The sequence below is a fragment of the Amphiprion ocellaris genome, chromosome 24 (assembly GCF_022539595.1).
Source record: "Amphiprion ocellaris isolate individual 3 ecotype Okinawa chromosome 24, ASM2253959v1, whole genome shotgun sequence".
NCBI classification, from domain to species: domain Eukaryota; kingdom Metazoa; phylum Chordata; class Actinopteri; family Pomacentridae; genus Amphiprion; species Amphiprion ocellaris.
Window position 1 is genome coordinate 14081254 of NC_072789.1, and position 22512 is coordinate 14103765.

Sequence of the window (22512 nt, forward strand, 5' to 3'; positions counted from 1 at the left end):
GAAGTTGAGGAGGTAAAAAAAAAAGCAAACAAAAAACATTTTCATTTGTTTGTCAGGAACATTACAGGAGTTGACCTAATTATCACTTACAAATTTCACTCCTGGTTCAATCCCTCTGCAGGGCCTAATCTGATGCAACTTTGCATTTTGTTGTAATGCTGTCGGACATCGTTGTAAAGATCCAGAATATTTAATAACGTGAGAAAAAAATACTCCAATTTGAGCCAGCACTGCCCTCTAGTGGCTCTTTAATGTTTCACACACTTGCCAAAGCGCCCACGAAGCGGCCCTCCTGTCAGAAAATGGATTATGACAGTCTAATTTATTATTATCTCCATCCCTCTGACCCAGTATTTCAGAGCTCCAGCCTGATGTCCTAATGACAGGCAGCCGCGGTCACACTCAATCTACTCAATCCTTCAAACGGCAGCAGCCACGCAGGCTTCTCCTCTCCACTTTAGTCAAAATTGATTTATCAGTTATAATAAAAGCAGAGAGAGTGGTGGGATATTAATCACAACGGGATCTGTTAAATAGATTAGAAAAACCGTTTGTAATGACCAACTTTAAATGAAAGATTCCAATTATTCTCCCTGATGGAAGTTTTTTTTTGTGATTTTTTTATCTTCATCTTTGGTTATCTTTGCACAGTTTCAGTGGTCACCTGTCAATCGTACTGTGGCAGCAGTGTTTTGTTTTTGTTTTTTTGTCTCTGATTTTATTATGAGTCATGTGGGTGGACTTCAGCTGATGCCAACCACCCACATCTTTGTATTTACTCCTGCTGGACACCTAAGAGCTACCTGACAGGTCGTTAGTTAGTTAGGTACTTTATTGATCCCAAGGGAAATTCAAGAAAACAGCAGCATATTAAACACACACATATTTATATGCATATAATGTTGACTGAATCCTTTACAAGCAGCTAAATGTATACAGAGTACTACCTTTCAAAAGTTTGGGGTCACTTAGAAATGTCCTTATTTTTGAAAGAAAAGTGTTTTTTTCAATGAAGATAACATTAAATGAATCAGAAATCCAATCTAGACATTGTTAATGTGGTAAATGACTATTCTAGATTCTTATTTTAATGGAATATCTCCATAGGGGTACAGAGGAACATTTCCAGCAACCATCACTCCTGTGTTCTAATGGTGCATTGTGTTAGCTAATGGGGTTGAAAGGATAATTGATGATTAGTAAACCCTTGTGCAATTATATTAGCATATAAATAAAAGTGTGAGATTTCATGGAAAAAATTGTCTGGGTGATCCTAAACTTTTGGACAGTAGAGTATAAACAGTAGCTTTCTGTGTCTTGGCTCAAACATTCATGTTAAACAGAGAACCTGATGTTTTCTGGTGCAGGAGTGGTAAATGGACCCTAACCACACCTCAGGCTGAGTCATGTCAAGGCAAACGGCCGTAGGATCTCCAGCTTGGACTCAAAGGTGACTCTCTCCTGGTGAACCATCCTTCAGTTGCTGCTGGAGCTTACTATTATGGTGTGTCAGCACTGCGTTGGTTTCCTCTGCACAAAAAAAAAAGGCCATGTACAGGGCTACTCTTGAAAACAGTCTTTCCTGCCTTGAATGACTGGATTTTCCAACAAAATAATGCCCCTTGCCACACGACAAGGTCAGTTAAAGCCAGGATGGAGAAGCAGAACATTGGAGCCATACCTTGGCTGCTCAATCACCAGATCTAAATCCAATTGAAAACCTGTGGAAAATCATCAAACGCAAAATGGAGAACCACAAGCAGCTGAAGCATTTTTGTTCCTCAACTGCAGCATCTGGTTCTTATTTATTTGTATTTATCCTTTATATCACTCTAGTGGAGTGTATATTTTTGATTCTATTTTTGACAGTTGTGTTGTCTGTTCTTTAACTCGACTTCCAGTCCCTGCACAAGAATTCCTATGTGCCTAAAATGTCTGTTTTACTGTACAAATGGCAAATGAAAATCTTGAATCTTGTTGCTTGTATCCCCAAATAAATCTATTGTGGTGATTTTCATTATATGAAGTGCAGTGATTTGATTCTTAGGTTCTCATTCACAATCAGGGTATCAATAGAATATGATTTGCCCCCTTTCAGATAAATCATATCAACCCTTTGACAAATGCATTCTTGTGTCCACGATTTATTTATTGTTTGGCCAGTAATTCAACAGGACCTTAAGCCAAAACTATTTGAATTTCCTCTGAAGCTCAGAGTTTGAGCACAAGTTTGTCCACTGAATAAAATTTCCAGATGCTTGACTGAATAATTGAATAAACTTGATTGTCTATAATAAAAACTCAGCTGTGGATGGTGGATGTCTTCTGTCCTCTGAACACTTCGGCCAGCCAGGATGAAGAGCAGGTCAGCCAACATGCATGGGGAGAAAGAAGGGAAATACTGAAGCCAACAGAAAGAAAAAGGACCACGGTGGATGTTAAGATGGAAAGAGGGGTGGCTGGAGGCTCAAAGATCTGTACCCACATTGCCCCACAGCTAGTAGAAGACAGCCAATATCATCCAAAGAGTTGCAAATTTTGAAATTTTACTCTGCTGTTTTTTAAACTTCAGAGTTCAAATGAATTACTTGCATGAATATACTTAGAAAAAAAGTTTCTCATGTATTCTACTGTGTGTGGTGTGTTAGATCTCCAACTTCTGTATTCTTGTCCTTTAAGATAACATGTGGCAACGATTACTGTTAAGATGTTGACCAGATTGTACAGAGGAACCAAAGGATTTAATGTAAATGTTTCATCCATCACACTAAGATTTGAACAGTTAAGTTGCTCCACATAAACAAAACTCAATTACAAGACTTCTGTTGCAAATTTCCTGTTTCTTAGTTCATGCAACTCCAAAACATTGTGATTCTTTTACACTGTTCCTGTCATTTAGACCCTTTATTCAACCTCAGTTTGCCCTTTATTAGTTTTTTGTCCTGTCTGTGGGACAGCTGGAGAACTGTAGTTTATGTAAACTAAATCCAGTGCATGTACCCTTATTAATTCTAATGATACACTCATGACGACAAAATGCTATTTTGTGGTACATTGAAAAGAAGGATCTTTGCGCAGAGATAACTTGACTAAGTGGAAGCTTGCAGAAACATTTTATATGTCAAATGTTTGTCAGAGTATTTCCTCAAAAGTTACTTGTAATCTCTGCAGGTTTTTTTTTTCTTTTTGAGAACATTTTCAAGCACATGCTGGCTCACAAATATTGTTTTCTCTGTGTGGGCACAAAGCAAGACATTTAATTTATGCTCAAAGACAGCAATCACGTTCTGATGGTTTGGCACAGCGGAGGACTGGATGTGCTGAGGTTGAAGATATTGATGACGGGTGAAGGATAAGCAACGTTTGAGGTCAGCTGAAATGTCCCCACCTATCCTCAAACTACATTCCTGAGTGAAAGAAAAGCTTTAGGGGAAGAGGCAAGAAGTTCAGCCAACAGCTTCGACAAATACTTGACTGGAACTAAAGAAACTTTTGGACCTTTAATGGAACACAACACGAGGCAGAAGGAGACTAATGGCGTCTCCTCCCCATCAGAAACAACCACCGAAATGTGCTGAGTCAAACTGAGGCCAATGTCACCAGGAAGTATTTAAGCATAAGAAAAATGAGTGAGTCTTCCACATGAAAGAGCAACTTTTTATTGATTTCGTTACAGTTTAAGCTACAGTTTAGATGCAAAAAGTAAATACATGGAAAAGAAATATTTCAAAATATCCAACAATATTTGTAAGAAAAACAAAAAATAACCCCCATGTACTTTTAAAATAATTTTTACCTGCAATTTTCCTGCACAAGTTAGAGCCACATTGTCACTTTCATTTAAAAAAGAACCCACAGAACTTTATCTTAATGAAAGTAAAACGTGTCAAATGTGTCTCCTATGTGTGGGGTAAGTATGTATAAAAGAAAGAGATCAAGAAAGCTTTCATTTATGTAAGGTAACCATGGAGAATATGGCACAGAACACAGAAGAAAGAGCTGTTCAAGGTTCAAACTACAAAAACAACAACAACAACAACAAAACACTGAGTATTGCAGTTCACAGCCTTTCTTTTAACACCACAGCACAGTACACAGCTTTGCCTTTGTTTTCTCCTGACAGAAGCCTCACTGAAGAGAATACTCCCTCAAGGGGCCAACAACTATTCCCTTCATATATACCAGGGGTAGTCAACACGGTGCCCGTGGGCACCTGGTTGCCCGCAGAGACCATGTGAGTTGCCCACCACACCTGTTCTAAAAATAACACTAGTCACAATGAAATTCCTTATAAAAAATTATAGTTGCTGTTCTTTTTAAATCAAAAATACTTACATTAATACAGATTTTAAATTACAATATTTATAATAATTTAAAAAATAAAAAAAAAATGTCTTCGGTGTAAATGAACTTTGACCTTGTCCGAGTCAAAGTTCACTGCGCATGTCCAACCACCACGTCACTCGGCTGAAGCTTCTGGGTGCAGACGCTTTGGGAAGCTAGATGCGGTTTTTACCCCCAAAACATGACAGACAAGAGAAAGGGAAAACACTGTTTTCACGATGACTGGGAGGAAGAGTTCTTTTTCACGACAGTGAAAGAAAAATGTGTGTGTCCTATTTGCGGGGCGACTATTGCGTCCGCAAAGCGGCACAATGTGGAGAGACGCTACGTTAGCCGCTACAAAGCTTCCATGCTAACTAGCCACCTGGTAGCGCACACAGACTGTATGCGCACGACGGACAGAAAAAGCCCGGGACTTCAAGGCAGCTTTGACATCTGCTACGCGACGAAAAGTTTCTTCGTGGAGAAAAATGTACCATTAGAAAAGCTTGTTTCATTGACGAGGGACGGGGCTCCTCCATGACGGGTCGGCATGCAGGCTTCATTGTACGATACAGAGGTGATCCAGACTTCCCAACATTCCTACATTACCACTGCATCATTCACCAGCAGGACATATGTATGTACAAAAGTGGCCGGATTTGATCATGTGATGACTCGTGTCATGAAGATCATAAATGGCTCCAAAGCCAAACAACCAGGACATTGAAGGTGCTGCTGGAGGAGCTGTGAGCTGAACATGGTGACCTGTTACTACACACAGAAACCCCATGGATAAGCAGGGGACCAGTTTTGCAGCGTTTTTTGTCACCGTTGGCCGAAATCAAAGAATTGGTGCAATCCAAAGGGGAAGACACCTTGCTGCTTGAGGACACTGAGTGGATTCTTGCCCTTGCATTTTCAACGGACATCACTGGGAAACTGAACCATCTGAACTGTGAGCTGCAAGGTAAAGGTAAGACATGATAAGCTCTGCAATGCCAGGCTTCCCACTAACACACATTTACAGACAAAGAAAGAGGTAACATATGTTGTCATTCAAAACACAGTGCCATTACACAAAAATGTGCAAAATAATTAGTTGAAAACATGTAATGATTTGTTGTTATGATCTGTTAAAAATGTTGCATTGCTGGTGAAAAATGCTGGTGATTAGTACTAATGTGATAGGATTCATTTCAAAATGTGAAAGAGTTGATTTTTTCTTTTACATAACTGATAATTTGTACAAACATGAGACAAAGTTCATGAATTGTTCAAAAATGTTACAAAGGTAGTGGTTTGCACAAATGAAGCATGATTTGATGACAGTTAATGATTTCCTAAAAATGTTACAAGTGATAATTTGCACAGAAATGTAACTGGTGTGATTTTGAACAAAATGCTGCAAATATGCTGATTCATACAAAACTGCCAAGAAAGATATTTACAAAAGTTTGGGATACCTCTGACTTTTAAATATTGGAACAGATTTCCATATATATATATGTGTGTGTGTGTGTTTCCTACTGTCGTTATTGTGGAAATCGTTGTTAATAATTATTGTAAGGAATAATTAACATAAATGTGATCAGACAGTCTTTTTACATATTGTTTTCATTATTATTATTATTGTTTAAAGATGATGGCACAAGTTTGCTATTGAGGAAGTTTGTATCAAACAAGGTGCCCTTCGTACTACTCAGTACCCTTGAAGTTGCTCTCAGGTTAAAAAAGGTTGGTGACCCCTGATATATACTTTGCCTTAGTGCAAAAAACTTTAGTAGAGATGGGATTTATGGCCCTTTGAAGGAGCTGGATCTTGAGGACCCGTTCCTTTCAAAGAGCTGTTCAAAAGACTGGCTCATTGTTATATTCATTTATTTTGTAGAAATCAACTAGGGGTAACTCATTTTTATCAAGGAAACAGTCACTGGTCGCAGTTATAAGATATGGATCAGAATCATTTAAACTTACACATTCCAACAATATATACTCTATTGTCTTATTAATATTTTTCTCTGCATCATTAAAATGTTCTTGTGTTTTACATAGTTTTTGCTATAGTTCATATATATATATATATATTTTTTTTTTTTTTTTTTTTTTTTTTCTCTGACAAATATTGCATTGTGCTCTACCTTGGGTGTTGTCCCTGGGAAAGTGCATCCAAATGCTGCTGTTTCCTTTGACTCCAGCTCATTTTTTTCATCTCTGCTATCTCCTCCTCCCTGATAAAGCGGTACAGCAAATCCCTACAACTATTGCCTACATATATACTTTGTCTTACTGCAGGAACCCTTAGATCCATTACTGTTTTGCAAACTACATTCTAACCTAAACGAGGCGTTATGTCTTCCAAAACCAAGTCAGCTAATGCCTCCAAAACTGCAGCCTAAGTAGCAACTTAGAGTGAATTGGTGCCAATTATTCAGTTAAACTGACTTAGTCATATTACCTCAGCAGTAGAATTTGGTTGACTTGTGTGCATTGTGACAGTTTGTTAAAACTGAGGTTACTCTGTGCATCTGAGTTGTGGCAGTGTGTGACCAAAATTTAGCTTGAAAGGTGTGAAACAAGGCATTTAATGTCACCCTAATTGAAATTCTGGGTGTCGCACACATAAAAATGGGATAAATGCCAGGTACATCCGGGTGACCAGTGAAAATATTTGAAAGATTTTTTAGATCTGTGATTAAAGCTCCTGTCTAAACATAGCACTGCAAATGTTAGTTTTACTTCATGCCATATGAACTGCCACCACAGATCCACAGCCGTTTTTATTCTAGCATTTTTCAAATGAAATTTCACATGTATTAATGCTCCAGAGTGGATAAATTCATAAGAGAACAAAACTTAAACACAGAATACAACTGATATGCAATTTATTTTAATATTATCACATGTCCATTTTTCTACAACATCAGGTTTCCTTCAACGTCAGTGCATTTCATAGGCCTGCAAGTGCTCAGTCCACTTCTCAGCATCAAGCACTGATTCTTAAAACAAAAACAAATCAAACACACACACACATAAACAATGCATATGCCATTGCATCGGTCAGGTAAATAAGTGGATGGAAACGCTGTGCTGCTCCGCTGGAAAACACGCACAGAAAGAGTTGCATAAGGCACCGAGACTGGGAAGGAGTAGCTTATCAATGGCAGGGTGGATGTCCTCTTTCTGTGGACAATTAGCTTCTGATGTGATGAGTGTGGTTTTAGAGGGGAATGAATACAAATGAGGTGTACACAGCATAGTAGGCTTCAAAAGGAAACAAATAGAAACAAGAAATTTTAATTCTGTACAAAAAGTAGCTCTAAAAATAAGAGCAATTAAAGATAGGGGGAAGACATGCATTCAAAGAAAATGTTTATTTGCATTACAAAACAAGTAAATTTGGTTAAAAGCTTTTACAACAGACATTTAAGTAATGCAGACACAGGAGATGTATATTTGCTGCAATCAATGTGAATGGAGAGAATTTGCTATCATGTATGTAGGACTTTTTTTCCCCCCAGACACACTGCAAAACCACAGGAAAAAAACACAACAAAGAGCAGCAATGACACAAACAGTGGGGTAGCAAATTTTAGATGCATTTGCAAGACGCAGTCATTTCATTATTCAATAAAATTTGGTTACTTGTCAGCTAGTCTACGACATGCCATTGCAGCAGTGTGACCTCGTCGATAAATAGATCAATATTCAGAGCATTCAACAATAATTAAACGAGAATTTAGAGCTGAATTACTTTAGATCGGAAAGTACTGTGTATATAAACGCACATGATTTTAAAATCAACAAAAGTGAGGAAATACTTTGACTATTTGATGTAGTGTCAGATTCAGTATACATGTTTAGCATTTGATAAATGGTTTTAACACACATCAGGATAATATTAGGTGTTAAAAGTAAAAACATACGGTGCTTGTATGCAAATTATATCTTCTTTGTTCAGTCCAAATCATACTTGCTTACAGACAAACCAAGTGTGTTATAAATCATGCAATATGTGATTATACAGCTATAAATGCCTAGTAAAGGGACTTTGAGTAAACTGCTTTGAGGCTCTCGTTTATGTCATAAGCTGTGTTTCCCACCCAAAGCTTCCAGAAACTGAATTTTAGGCAAATCAGTCTGCTGACACATGAAAAAGTCAGTATTTAACCATTATTTTGCGTGATTATAAGCCTCTTTCCACCATTTTTTAGGGCTGACCAAATCTTTGTGTATGTTCCAAATGCAAGAACTGCCCCTGCAGAAGTTCTTTCCAGGAAATTTTTGGGGAAGAAAAATAGTTTGCAGGGCTCAACGCTGATTGGTTAATTTAAAAAAAAAAAAAAAAAGATAAAAAGTGTAATTTTTCCTGCCCTCTTGATGTCATCTTTGAGTTGCTGTTTTAGTTACATCGACTAACTGCTATTTGTTATTATTTTGCTGTACTTGCAGTTAATGCGGAGGTCTCTTGGTTTATCTCGTGCCTGTCTGGAGTTCTTGCAGAGTTCAGCCACCAGATACAACAAACAGCTTGACTCCAGTCCAGTGGGTGGAGGTAACATACACAATTTTACAACAAAGCTGACACGATATAAAGCGAGGAACAGGCTACAGTGATCATCAGGGTTATACAACCTCTGGATTGGAGAGTTTTTTTCGAAAATGAACCGAGAGAGCCTGAAATTATTGAGTGAACTATATAGTGGATACATTTACAATATGCCACAACAGTGCCACTGTAAATGCAATGGGGTATATGGTAAAAATGAAGTGATTTCAGACAGTTTTAAAATGTTCAATTTAATCAGATGCATTATAAGAACTCCAAGCTCCTCCTCCCTAAATCTGTCACAAGTCACCCAAATAAAGGCAATTAATAACATGTTTAATCTGTCGCTGCTGCTGTTTTCCTTTTAAATGTTATATAAATGTTATAGTCAAAGTATTGCCCAAATCAAAAAACAGTGTGCATGTAAATATACTCAATAATAACAGTGGGAACTGTTTGTGTTTTAGTGGGATCAATCGTTTACACTGTAATATACAGAATCCAATTTAAAACAAAGGATGAAATTCATCAGGCAGCACACCAAATATCTGGGGTTTTCTTTGTTAGATTAAGAAGAAATTCCTCAAAAGTCACTTCACCATTGTGTTAGCTTAAAAAAAGAAGAAGTATAGAACCATAACCAGGTTGATCAACCAATCCCAAACTCAGAGCTTCATTCATCAGACTATCTTAAGGCTGTGTAAATAGAGAACCATTGTCTGTACAAGAATACGTTTTCCATGACATTGGATTATAAAAACAAAAAAACTAATCAGTAGTACAAGAACTTGTACTAGGAGGCTTTGTGAACATCATGAGTTAGAACACCTTCCGTCATGTCATCGCTCTGTCCTGCTCCCCCAATGTCGCATTCATCTGTACGTCAGTGCAGGTCATGCTTTCATTTCATAATCGGTCGACCACATGCGTCCGCGTGCACAGACACACACACATTCACACACATTCTTGAATCTACAATATCGACATCCAAAATACAGACTGAAGAAACTAGGATTTGAAAGCAGAGTTTTTCCAAAGTGGCTTGTGATAAACCCAGCCTTCACCCTGGAGGAGAAGAACAGACTGGTGTCAGTGTATTCATATTTATGATGGAGGTGCTACGATGTCTGTAGCAAATGAATTTAACTGATCAATACAACAAGGCTCCTATCAGGAAATTCATTCAGGATTGGAAATTTTTGGATTTTATCTTGTACAAAACAATGAAAAAGATACTATTTTTTGGCAAGAAGAAGAAAAGTAACAAACTGGGTACGAATAATGACAGATTATTCCTGTGAAGGATTGTCAACTTAAATGACCCAGTTCCGTGGGAAATTTAAAATACCCAAGTGCAATATGAGAACACTTTGAAATGGAGAAGCTCCAGCAGGAGACAGAAATTATGCTTGAGGTTATTCAAATTTATTTAGAGTCAGCACAGGTAGCCTAAGCCGTGTTTGCTTCTTCACTAGTGTCTCCTCCTGCTAAGAACGCACTTTTCGGTTACTTCCTTTGCATAAAACGCTGCAGAGCTGTAATACATTACAGAGTTGCTCACCTCTCTGTCGAAGTATCTGGTCCTCCAGGCGGTTTCGGTCTCAGCACGGTGCCTCTCCTCTGTCCGCTGCCTCTCCTCCAGGATCCTCTTGTGCTCTGTGGCTTTTTCAATATCTTTCTGCCGCAAGGACTCTGTCACATGCTGCCACAGGCGCCTGGAAAGCATTGAAGTAATTAACCATATGAGCCTGAGGCTATTCAGGATAATCTCACCATCTCTGCTTTTACTTTTCTCTTGGTCATTTTCAGGGTTATCCATACATGACGTTTTTCTCAGAATAGTGTAGGCTCTTTAGATCCTTCATCATTTGTTACAATAATACTTACAGATTTTTTTTTATATTTGCCTTTACGTAAAGGAAAAACATATTTTGTATTATGAAATTGTTATCTTTTTCTATGTATCTCACCATGAAATGCTTACATCAGAGATATAGTTTCATAATTGTCTGGAATCTGGCAATATCAGCACCATGATGACTTAGATTTTGGGAAAAACGTGCTTAGTTCCAAAATAAATGTCAGTACTTCGGTCGCTGAAGGGTTAACAAGCTGCATAGGTGACAAACCAGGGTAAAGCTTGGAATGAGAAGCAAATCCATTATTTTGTGTTTATATTTCACACAGAGTAAGTTGGAGATGATGCAGATATTTGCAGTAATTTCAAAACTGGATTATTCTTTGGTGCACAGACAAACAACTAGTAACACTGAAGAGGGTTGTTGCTGTATATTTTGAAATGCGGTCGGCCAACATAATGAAACAATAGAAAGTTTGTGACTTATTTATGTCAGATGCAGGAGCGTGAAACTTGGTGAAGCCATTAGTAAAGATATTACTTTGCAGAAGTTTGATTTTTCTTCATAGTATCTTTGGCATTAACATGTAACATGATTACAAAGCTCCAATCTGTCTGCACTGATGTGTTCATGAGTGATAAGCTGGAGTAATAGGTGTGGAAAAAGATGCGCAACTGTATGCAGGTTGCAGCTACAGTTCAATTTAATTGTTAAATTTTTTTTTTGGGTTAGGCTTTCTAGCACAAACAAGCTACTACTTGAAAAGCTCAAGTTTTTCATTTGATATGTTGCAAAAAATATTTGTAATTCCACTAATTTGGATGCAAAGTGCGCCTCAGGATGAAGCAAAATGTTATAAACACACAAAACGGATTATTTTGATTACTGAGTAGAGAATGTAAAATTGCACTGAGTGAAATATTAACATACATTGGAAATGGACTTGCACTTCTTCATGTTGACAAAATGCACTAGCCTGCAAGTTTATTACTATAATTAGTTAAAATTAATGTAAAATCCACGTCCACTGACCTGGATTCGGTTGGTCCTTGCTTCTCAGTCAGACGAACGAGCTTCCTTGTCACAGGCAGCTTGGTGACGTCGACCACTCTTGTCTCTCCGCTGGTGTAGCTGAACTCCAAAACACCGTTCCACTCGCCTTGCACGCGGCATACTACCGCATTGGTGGGGTTATGCTTCACCTCTGCTGTTACCCTAAATGTGGGGAAGAGGATGAAATTAAAGATGGACTATAATATTGTCACTTTAAGAAGCCGCTATGAAGAAAGGTAGAGAAATTGTTTTGGGAATTCTTTGTTGCTGACAAAGAAAAACTGTAATTCAGTGTCATCCCATCAAATGTAAGCATTTGTTACTGCACAGATACTCATCATTCCACAGCTGCAGGACTGAAACAACATAAAAAGGCAAAAAAATAAAGAAATCAACTACTTATTATTTTTCCAGTAGCTAAGCTGATCATATAGGACAGATACAGTTGATAAGACAGTGGGATGGTTTATCTTCTGAAAGACACCAAATGAGGATAAACATTTACATAAACTTTTACCAAAGGAAAGACTCACTTGTGTAATTTGCCACCATAAAAGGGTTTAGTCTGGAAAGTGATGACTGCTGAGTAGCCCGACTTGGTGCAGCTGATGGTGACTTTGCCGCCCAGTTCCACCCAGGGAACAGTGAGGATGGAGCGTGCATAGGCACAGGGCAGCGTGAAGGTGTACTCTTCATCATGCTCCAGCAAATACAGACAACCTGGAAAAATCAAGTCAGAAACATAATGATAAATCATAAAGAAAATTACAATTACTAGAAGTATGTTCTGGGTTAGTTACGACAAAGATGAATAATTTATAATAAATAAAGTCCACTCTGGAAAGAGATACTGTTAATTCTATCCTTGTAGTTGTCAATCTGTGATAAAGGTCATTAATTACTTAGAGGTGTAGTAGGAAATAGGCAAGTTTAGGTCACGTCTACTTTCCTCTCTCTTAGGAAGATGACTTTAAACAGTTCTGACCAATAAAAGGGAAGTGCAACTAGCTTCTTGGGATGAATTTCAAGGATTTGATTTCTTTCCTGTACAATTAGAACTTTGTATAGTGCTTCTGCTGCCCAGCTGTCCTCGTTGTAATACAGATTCAAAATGTCAAAACAATAATCTTGCTGGCATACCTTCCCCGATCATAGACACTCCAATGGACATCCCCATGAACTTGCTCTTCGTCCACACATGTGTGTTCACACACATCCGCCTTTCCTGGCATTCAGCGTAGAAACCCGACACAGGGGGATGATGGGACACCTGCTCCGCCACAAAGCGCACTTGGTAGGGGTCCTGGGTGGTGGCGGCAGGCTCAGGGCTTCCCTGTGAAGGCTCCTTGGAGGCGTCTGGTCTCTTGGGAACCTTCCAGGAGCAGTGGAAGGTCTCGCCGATGATGGGGTTGTAGGGCTTCTTGGCAATGGCGCCCTTGCGGCCCTCGTGGAAGGAGGTGAGGTAGTACTCCACGAACCGGACCATGCGGTCCTCCGGGCTGCTGCCATCAGTGATGGCCACAAAGAGGTCCGGATGGGACATGAAGTCGGCGTACATCTCCAGCAGAGAGCGCTTCTCAAGGATGAAGGTGGGAAGCACCACCTAGGGGGGTATTCGAGGAAGATTTTGGTTACTTCTTGTGCAACTGAAGGCATATTTTTCAAGTGCAGCTTTGGAAAAATGTTTTAGTTCACCTTCAGCACTGATTATTTTGCTAGAATTTTATTATAGTGGTCAAATAATTCCAGAATATTTAAGAAGACGTGAAAAAAGTTTTTAATAATTAATACATGCAATAAGTTACATTTAAGAAAATGATGTACTGACAATCTAAAAATTTCAAAGTATACATGAAATAATCGAAACATTTTTTGACCCACGATTATTTTCATAAACTGTAGATCTAATGACAACAGATAATCCAAACTAAATGATCACTCAACAATGACTATAAGCAGAGAATTACGAGATGATGAGAAGACAGTCATCTCGTGTTTGGCAAAGAGGGATGCAGTAAGAAAGGCATTGCTAACCTGCTAGGAATGAGCAAAAAACTATCCATCAAACTCTAAGAAAAAACGCAGTATGGCTCCACCAAGAATTGCAAAGGAAGAAGCAGAAGATGGTGGTCACCAATATTTCAAAAGCAGTATGTCTAACTATTAATATCTCTGTAGATTAATTTTGATCATGGTATGGAGCAAAATAGCTGGAATTCACATTTCGGCCATTATTTCTTGTGTTCATGCGTTTTATAAACCCTGTGCATCACCTCATGATTTACAATCAGTAAATCCAGTGAGTGACATTGTGACGTACACTGGACGTGACCCAGTGGTCAGAGTATCTTCTAAATCTCCACCTGAGGTCAGCCAATGGATCCACCAGATAACTGATAAATCAGAATCAGATAAATCAGAAACCCAAGAGGAGGCTATCCAAATACTAGAACAGACTGACACTGAAAGATAGAATGTCTATCCAGGCCTCGAGTCTTGGTGCTTTTATGTAACTGTGCGTCTTGAATTCTGAATTCCAAAGCAAGTAGCACTTACTTCAGCCTCTAAGGTCAAAACAGATTACAATAGTGACAGTGGTTCCTTTAACTTTCTAGGTGACTTTTGTTTCAAAATAACTGTTCTCAACTACACCAACACTACTTCACAGTTAAAAATTATTGGTTATCATGACAAATATCAGTATGGGACAAGATGCAGGCAAACTCAAAATCTATATTTTTTAATAAGGACACTGCTAAAGAAAGTAATAATTTCACTCAACATCTTGCACCGCATTTTGATTTTGACTAGAGTATATATCTCTGTAGATTCCCAGGCATTCAGATCATGGCAATCCAAAGTGTTTTAGCAGAAGGAAATGCAACTTTTCTTTTTTTTGGTCTTGATGATGTTTCAGCTCTCTTCCAGGAGACTCTTCTGAGTTAGGGATGACTGTAAATACCTCAAACTTTCTTCCTCTGTCTACTGAAGCACTTAAGAAGACAACTTAGATTTCACCTCTTACTGTGTATTATTGATCCAACCCATTGCTCTGATTCTGAGGAGTCTTCCTCTGACACAACAAGGAAAGCCTTGTCAAACACCCAGAAAAGTGTTGGTGGTATAAGAGGGCTTTTTTGCTGCTTGGCAGTATGTGGAACTCGACCTACCCGTGTGAGGTCCATGCCCAGCTTCAGCTGTGACAGCAGGTGTAGGATGACGCTGCGCTCCTCCTCCACAGCACCCAAGTCCTCCTCTTTGTCCGTGAAGCAGTCCTCCGCCTCATCGTCTGCATCTATGTCTTCCTGTTCCTGAGAGAGGAAAGGGAGGAGAATGTGATCTGAAAGACTCTGCAGAAGTAAGTGATTGTTTATGTAGTGGGAGACTGCATAACTACTCATTATTTTTTAAAAAGCAATAAAAGGAAATCTAATGGTTTATGGGCGCATTAGAAAGAATTAGGGGTGAAACTGACTCAAATCAACTTCTTAATTTTTCCTGTACAGAAAATAGTGGCTTCCTAAACAGAGGGTCTGTCTTTCTCTTGTCTTACCCCAGAGAAGCTGCAGGACTCGGGGCTGCTGAGCTCCAAGCGGCTCCCCTCCAGCGGGCCCTCCCCTGTGGTGAAGCTGCCCAGGGAACTGCTGCCATTCTTCAGGATGTCGGGCAGTTTGGGCTCCAGCCACTCGATGGTGGGTCCTGCCGTGGACGGGGAGTGCACAGCGGCAGGTTCAGAGGTACTCATGGTACTATCCCCCCTCCCTCCCGAGGCCCCCCGACACTCACAGATGTAGACACACACACACGTAGTCCTACACTCGGCCTACCATTCACCCCACAATCGCCTGGCTGCTGCCTCACTGGACAGATGGCTATTCCTCAGGCAGCTGCCCTCGACCAAAAGACTGTAACCCAACTCCTCCAAAGAGACAGGTATCAGGATACTTTGGCCCCGCCGACAGGAAATGTCCCCATCCTCTGATTGGCTAAACCCTCTCAGTATGGCGTGGGGATTTGTTTCTTATGTACATTTAGAGGTGGGTAGATCTCATTCAAATTCACCTTGTGTGTCATCGGACAACTTAATCTGATTGGCTGCAGCGATGAGTCTGGCCTGATGAAATATACATTGAGTAATGAGATCTGCTGTGAAAAAGTGAGACACGTTTTCCCATTTCAAAGGATCCTGAATAGAAACAGTCAAGACATCAGTGAAGTCAGACACTTTACTCTGTGTCTCTAACTTTATCTTACCATATATTCTTTAATATGAAGCTAAATTAGAGCTGCATCCTGTACTCAAAGTGTTGCAGATGGATATTTAACCATCTGAGATCTAATTACCTTCGAGACAGGTGGTAAGAATAGGTACGGTTCTCTATCAATAATGCAAAATAATTCCACTGTCCAGCCAGCGCAAACTGCTTGTCTAGATGGGATGCAGACCTGCAGGTACAGTCAGACTATGATTTGCTTTAAGGACTGCATATGGATACATGTTGCTAGCAGCAGCTTATTTAGAAGACAAAGACACTTAGCCAGTGGATTCTAAGCAAAAACATTTTTAAAAAAAAGGCAGGCTACTTTTACTGCTTTACAAAAATGTCACATTAATCAGCAAAAATACCAGAGGAAGCAATAACCACTTAATTTAGACAGACAATAAAGACAAATACAGCCCTCAACTGACCTCCCAGGGAGCCTCTCTGCCTGGCCATCTGCTGTAGGTGTAGGATGTGCAGGCACTCGTTGAGGCAGTTCATGGTTGCCATGGAAGTGGCCTTGAGCATCAAAAGATCCTGGTCTAGAGGGGAGAGGCCTGGGGCCGCAGGAAGGCCCTCGATGCTCTGTATCAGGTCTCTGTGCTGGCCCTGGGCCTGGGTCATCATCTAGAGAAAAATCATGAGGATGTTATGGTTATGTAGAGGAAACATTAAATACAGAATCCCAAAGGACTGATGCATTTTGTTAACAGATTGATAAAGCAGCAAAGTTATGTATCCACTGTCTAAAAAAGACCTATAAACGTTAGAAACATGCCTGTCTGTGAATAACCCTTAGTCTTGTTCCATCTTAGTAAAGACTCAAAAAGTTGGGAAGACAGGGCTACATTACACAAACATTTTTTTTTCCTTTTTTATCCAGACTTGTTGAATTGTTAGCATGGATAAACATCTTTATTTATAGCTCTGCTCAAAACCTGAAAATCAAGTCTCTTGAACCAATCACCATGTTTTGACAAGTAAATGAGACTAACGATTTAACTCTTGTTTTATGGCTGTTGAGGAGTACAAAGTCCTGCAGACATCTACATTACAATATTAAGAACTAAAGACAACAGTGCTCCCTTGTGGACAATTTGCAGCATCTAAGTGGGTGAAAGTGAAGATCAGAAAGCCCACTATAAACCGTCTTAAATATTTCACATTTACCACTGTATGCCTTGTTATGCTTAATGTTGTTTGTATTTTAAGAAGCCCTTTAAGAGTTCAACTCATTCTTACTAAATTTTAACATGAATAAAACATAGTGTTAGTGCCAGCCTTATTTAGGATGTCCATCTAATTCTTTCCTGCACATTATGGTGCCCTTTTATAATTTTTAGCAGCTCTGAACATAAACCAGAGACCCTTGTAGTTCCCCGTGTATGTCTGTATATATCTATTCTGCAAGTTCCCTGCGACTGATCAGTCTAACTGCATTGTGAATGCATCCAAGATTTTCTTGATTTTAGTAAACTGAAAAACGTGTCCACATATCCTGTTACACGGATGCTGAAAGGAGTGTGGTTTGTCAAAGGATGTCATAAGATGAATCTTTAGTAATCAAACAAAGTGCAATGTATCTGTGTTTCCATATTTGACAGAAAGCTATGCTTTTATTAGTTATTTATGACCATTTGACAAACAAAAATGTCCAATATGCTTGAGTAAATGAAACCCCAGTTAGCAAAACTGGTTATTATATGTACACATATTAGTAGTGGGATGCAATTAAAATAATTAATCTAAATAATTACAGGCGTTGCAATTAATTAATCGCAATTTAATAGCAATATTTGACACAATATGCAAAGTTTTTCAATTCAAATAAATTTTCGTTGACGACTGAATTGATGAATAGACATCTGCGTGAACCTAAACAACAAAAATGTCTGTTTCATTTATATTTATCTGCATTTTTCATGTCTACTACATTCACAGATTACTGCAAACTCAAAGTCGATTATATTCAACATTTTAAGACTTTTTGTAAACTCAAGCACTTTCAGTGTGTTGAAAAGTGGTCTATTATGGGATGGCTACACCGTTTGCATGTACCAGGCCTGTCGTAGCTAATGTTAGCTCTGGTGCTAACAGCAACATGTTTTGCATTGAGGTGATACCATCGGCTTGAAGTGCTGCAGTGATCAGAAAACTTTTTGTTGCACAATTTGCACAGAAACGCACTTTTATCTAAGCTGCCATGGGGCAGTTTTATAAAAGACAACTTTCCGCCCAACAAGCTCAATTCAGCCTCGTCTTCCATCACTGTTCACCAAACCTTCTTGAGCGCTGACATCAGTCAGCGCATCCTGTGTATCTTCTTCACAGCAGCAAAAAAGGCTTTAGGTTCATTACGACCACTTACTGGGCTGGAGTACACATCAGTTTTACCCGTGTGCCAGAAATTAGGGAACTGAGAAAGGTGCGAGTAAATGTGTTATTTTTTTTAATGCTTTCTTTTTCTGTAATTAGTTAATCGAAATTAACACGTCTCAGCCCTAATACATATATTTTAAAAATCTCAATTCGTAGTATTTTGGCACTGTCAAATTGTCTTTGATGCTAGCTAAAAACTCTTGAGTGGGCACCAAAAAATCCTCTATGAATAAGTATTACAATAATACTAATTCATATAAAGCCATTGTTAGCTGTTTGAGTTTACTTAAACACAACACCCTGGTCAATTACTGGTTCAGTTTAAGTGCAAAATACACATTCCAGTCAACAACATATTTTTATTTTTTTATTTTTCATATTTTTTACTTGGCCTAACGTGTACCTCTCTGGCGTCCATCAGGTGGTCTGGCAGTAGAGACCTCTTGCTGGAGTAGAGTGATGAGCCCTTGTGGACCTGCGACCAGCCAAACAAGGAGGCAGGGTTTTGGCTTGGTCGGCGCAGGCTCATAGGTGAGCTGCCGCTGCCTTGAGATGCCATCGAGTAGCTCCGGGATTTAGGTGGTGGATTGCTCTGTAAAATGGAGAACACCATCTCAAAAACCTTGTTTGAACAAAAATCACCACATTTAAAGGCTAGCTCAGTTTTCTTAGGTGACTGGTTTTTGCTACAAGGGTGTAAAAATGCTGGTGACTAATACTCAGCTGAGGTGAAACGTGTTTTAAGTGCAAAAAAGACCTCAAGTGCAATTTGTTAAAGGTGTTAACAGCTGTCAAGCAAATTTCACAGGTACGGTAACGGCGCATATATCTACAATAACAACCACCTTTATATCTTTAAATAAAATTCACAGTTTTTAAACATAGCTCCTGATTTTTCCAACCATTGCTAAGAAGTGAGCCTTGGGGAATTCTTTGTTTTTAGCTCTCCTGTATCACAAGATCATTATAATACCTCACAGCCAGCATTGTAGTTTGTAGATCGATAACTAGATCGATACCAATGATCACTGCACTTACACACAGGATAAAGCCTGATACATTTTTATATAAACATTAATATTTCACAGCTCTGCAGATTTTTTTTTGCACTGCCACTAGCTCTGTTTAATTGCTCCTTTGGCATGGGAGGAAGGAAAACAGGAAGCTGAAAACTGTCCAGCTCACATCCGCTCACATGTTGTATTTGGATGAAGTTTAAAAGTCAGTAAAACAGTGTGAACACCAAAGTAATTCTTTTTTATCCTGCTGTATCACAGTTGCACATTTTATAACAGCACAGCAGCAATTCAAGGGACAATACAAACTGGTCACAAAAAGTGTGCACTACTAGCAAAAGTACACAAGCATAACAATAAAAGGCTACAATTTAGATATGATTATTAGCAATAAATGCATGCAAGAACAAACAAGAGCATGATCCTTACAAACATTAGAGGTTGTGACCCTTTTCAGGAGTTTAAAGTCCCTCACGTGTCCCTACAATGCGTCTGCAATTCGTCAAAAATGGTTCATATCACTATGACTGTATAAATTCTGTTTTTAGCCCCGTTTGAAGCAGGCTGTTTCAGTGACTGTAGCTCTAAAAATCACTGACCTGCCGCTGTCTCTGCCTACTTTCAGGAAAAAGACTCTCACTGTGTTTGGCAGCATGAAGAAAAACAACTGACTGCACGACTGCTGATATAGAAATATGTATGAAACCAGGACTTTCTATTGCTTCTGATTTTTTCTTTAAGTGATTATTTGACATGGAAATATCACAGAATTCACAGCACAGTGGCTGTTTTTATCTAATGTGTATAGTGAGTTTGTCAGACAACAGTGAAGTCACAATATCAGCAGCTTAGCAGTGCAGAGCAGCAGCTTGGTAAATGTTTTTGAAGTGACTGCTGGTTAAAGTGCAGTCTTAATGGGACGGATTTCAGTCAATTTTCCAAGTCATTCCATTGTCTGACAACAGAAACAGTAAAAAAGGTCAATGAGAACAGCTTTATTGACAGTTTAGCTGTACTGAAATGCAGTATATGTGAGCACAGAAAACAGGAGGGACTAGGATGTACTGAAGTACAACAACTGCCATGAAAAGACAGCAATCAGCCCAGTCCTTGTTTACTGGTTTTACAGAGTTATGCAAAGATTGAGCTCGAGGACTGTTGGCTAGTAGTGATATTTAGCACGCAGGTCAAATTCTCATTCACTAGTAAAATAGGAGGCTATCTGGTTGTTAGGAGGTTTTAGGAATGGAAGAAGTAAACATCTTTATATCTTAACAGCTTTTAATTTATTCCTCAAGATTATAACAACCATGAAACACAACAAAAATGAATTTTCACTACATGGGACCTTTAACATGTGCTTCTTTTCAATATGTGCTCATATACTCATGGTCTTACCTTCCCCATGGCCTCTGTGTGATGTTGTGTGCAGATCTGCAGTCTGCTGACCCAGTGCTGCCTCTCTTTGGCATCAGTAGCTGAGACATAGACACACAATAGAAAAAACAAGAATGCAGAACCTTGTTACAGTTACTCTCAGATGATCTTACTCAGCATCGATTCCTGTGTGCTTCTGCCTCACCGGCAGCAGATAATGGAAAACATCCAGATCAATACTGTATGAGCAAGATGAATGGTGATGACAGTAGGTCTAGAGTTGTATGTGGAGTTGACACTCATCAGTGATGTGAAAAGCTCTGCTTCTGGGAGTAAAAGCTCGGAGGAGCATACAACAACTAGCTAACATGAGGCACAAAAATCCAAGGGATCGACCGAAATAATTTAAATTTACTTATTATAGTCTCAAGACTGTGCTATACACCAGAAGTCAGTGTGTGTATTTAGGACAGGTACTCACCCCTGAGCTTGTACTGCTCCCCGCTGATGGCATTGACAGTGAATGTATGTGAGTCTTCATCACTGGGGGAGATGACAGCTCCAGCCAGGGGTAGCATGCCGCGGGGCTTCTGTGGCCGTGACTGCTCATTGACAAAATACTCCAGCAAGCCCGCCTCATTGTTTAACACAAAGAATCTGCAACAACAGCCACCATTACAAGTTTCACAAGACAAAACTTTACAAGACAGCCCCCCTTCTTCACCCTCATTTGGGACATCAGTTGGGCATTATTGTAAACACTGGAATCAAAACTCACCTGTACTGCCACCCTGTCACCAGGTTGGTGTATTTCATCAAGTAGCCATCGATATTTTCCATGTGGTCACTAGTAGGAGGAATGATCAAGAAAAGGAAGAGAACATTCATTAAAATACTTGCACTGAGTACACACCCATAAAGGTAAACATACAAAAATCAATCAGGGCATTGCTTACTGGCAGATTTGCCCAATATGAGTCACTCACAAATACACATGGAAATACTACTTAATTTACAGAAACAGCACAGCTGCTAAATCACATTTATTCTGCTAGTGGCTCTCTAACTAGGTAAACAAAATGCACCTTCATAAGTGAACTAGCTTAAATGTTTGAGCGTTAGCAGGATAAACTGCCACCCACCTATACTGCCAGCTTTTGGCACTTGCTCTCCCCGAGCTTGGGGTCCTGTTCTGGGGAAATACATCCAGCTTGCCTTCGTTTTCCGTGATTCGTATAGCCGTAGTTTCTCCTTGCATAGTCACTAGCAACGAAAGCTCCTCTAGACACAGCTTGCTAGCACTAAGCTAATCTGTGAAGCTAGCTAAGTCACCACAGATTTAAATGGACGAGCCTCCTTTACAGTCACGACTGATTCTGCCGGTTCATCGCTTGGCGAAACACAGCACAGAACCAACAGACGCCGGACTGTTAGCTGGCTAAGTTAGATAGTAAAACATTTTCTATTCTGACTGAAACAGAGAGCAGCTAAACAGCCCGTGTCTGTTAGCTCGCCTGATATTTACTGGTTTGGCAGGAGAGCAGTCACGTGACTCGCTTAGCAAAGCGAGTTTCCGTGTTGGAAAATAAGAAGACTTCCATTACGTCATAAAACGAATAGAGAGCAAACGCTAAATAGGTAAAAATTTGTTAATGTTTAAAATACATATATTTGCCTTTTGCTTATTTTTAAAA

General features: G+C 39.3%; 1 protein-coding gene across 1 annotated transcript; it reads right to left on the bottom strand.

Annotated features, from left to right (window-relative positions):
* Positions 1-7191: 7191 nt before the first annotated feature.
* LOC111581782 (oxysterol-binding protein-related protein 11) lies at positions 7192-22353 on the bottom strand. The gene is made up of 13 exons (XM_023290117.3): positions 21961-22353; positions 21597-21665; positions 21300-21475; positions 20840-20919; positions 18829-19017; positions 16475-16673; positions 15338-15483; positions 14955-15095; positions 12925-13387; positions 12318-12504; positions 11764-11946; positions 10434-10587; positions 7192-9937 (listed from the first exon to the last, which is right to left on the bottom strand). Exons 1-13 carry the CDS (start codon positions 22074-22076, stop codon positions 9881-9883), a joined length of 2160 nt encoding a protein of 719 aa, XP_023145885.2. The 5' UTR covers positions 22077-22353; the 3' UTR covers positions 7192-9880.
* Between the last annotated feature and the right edge of the window lie 159 nt (positions 22354-22512).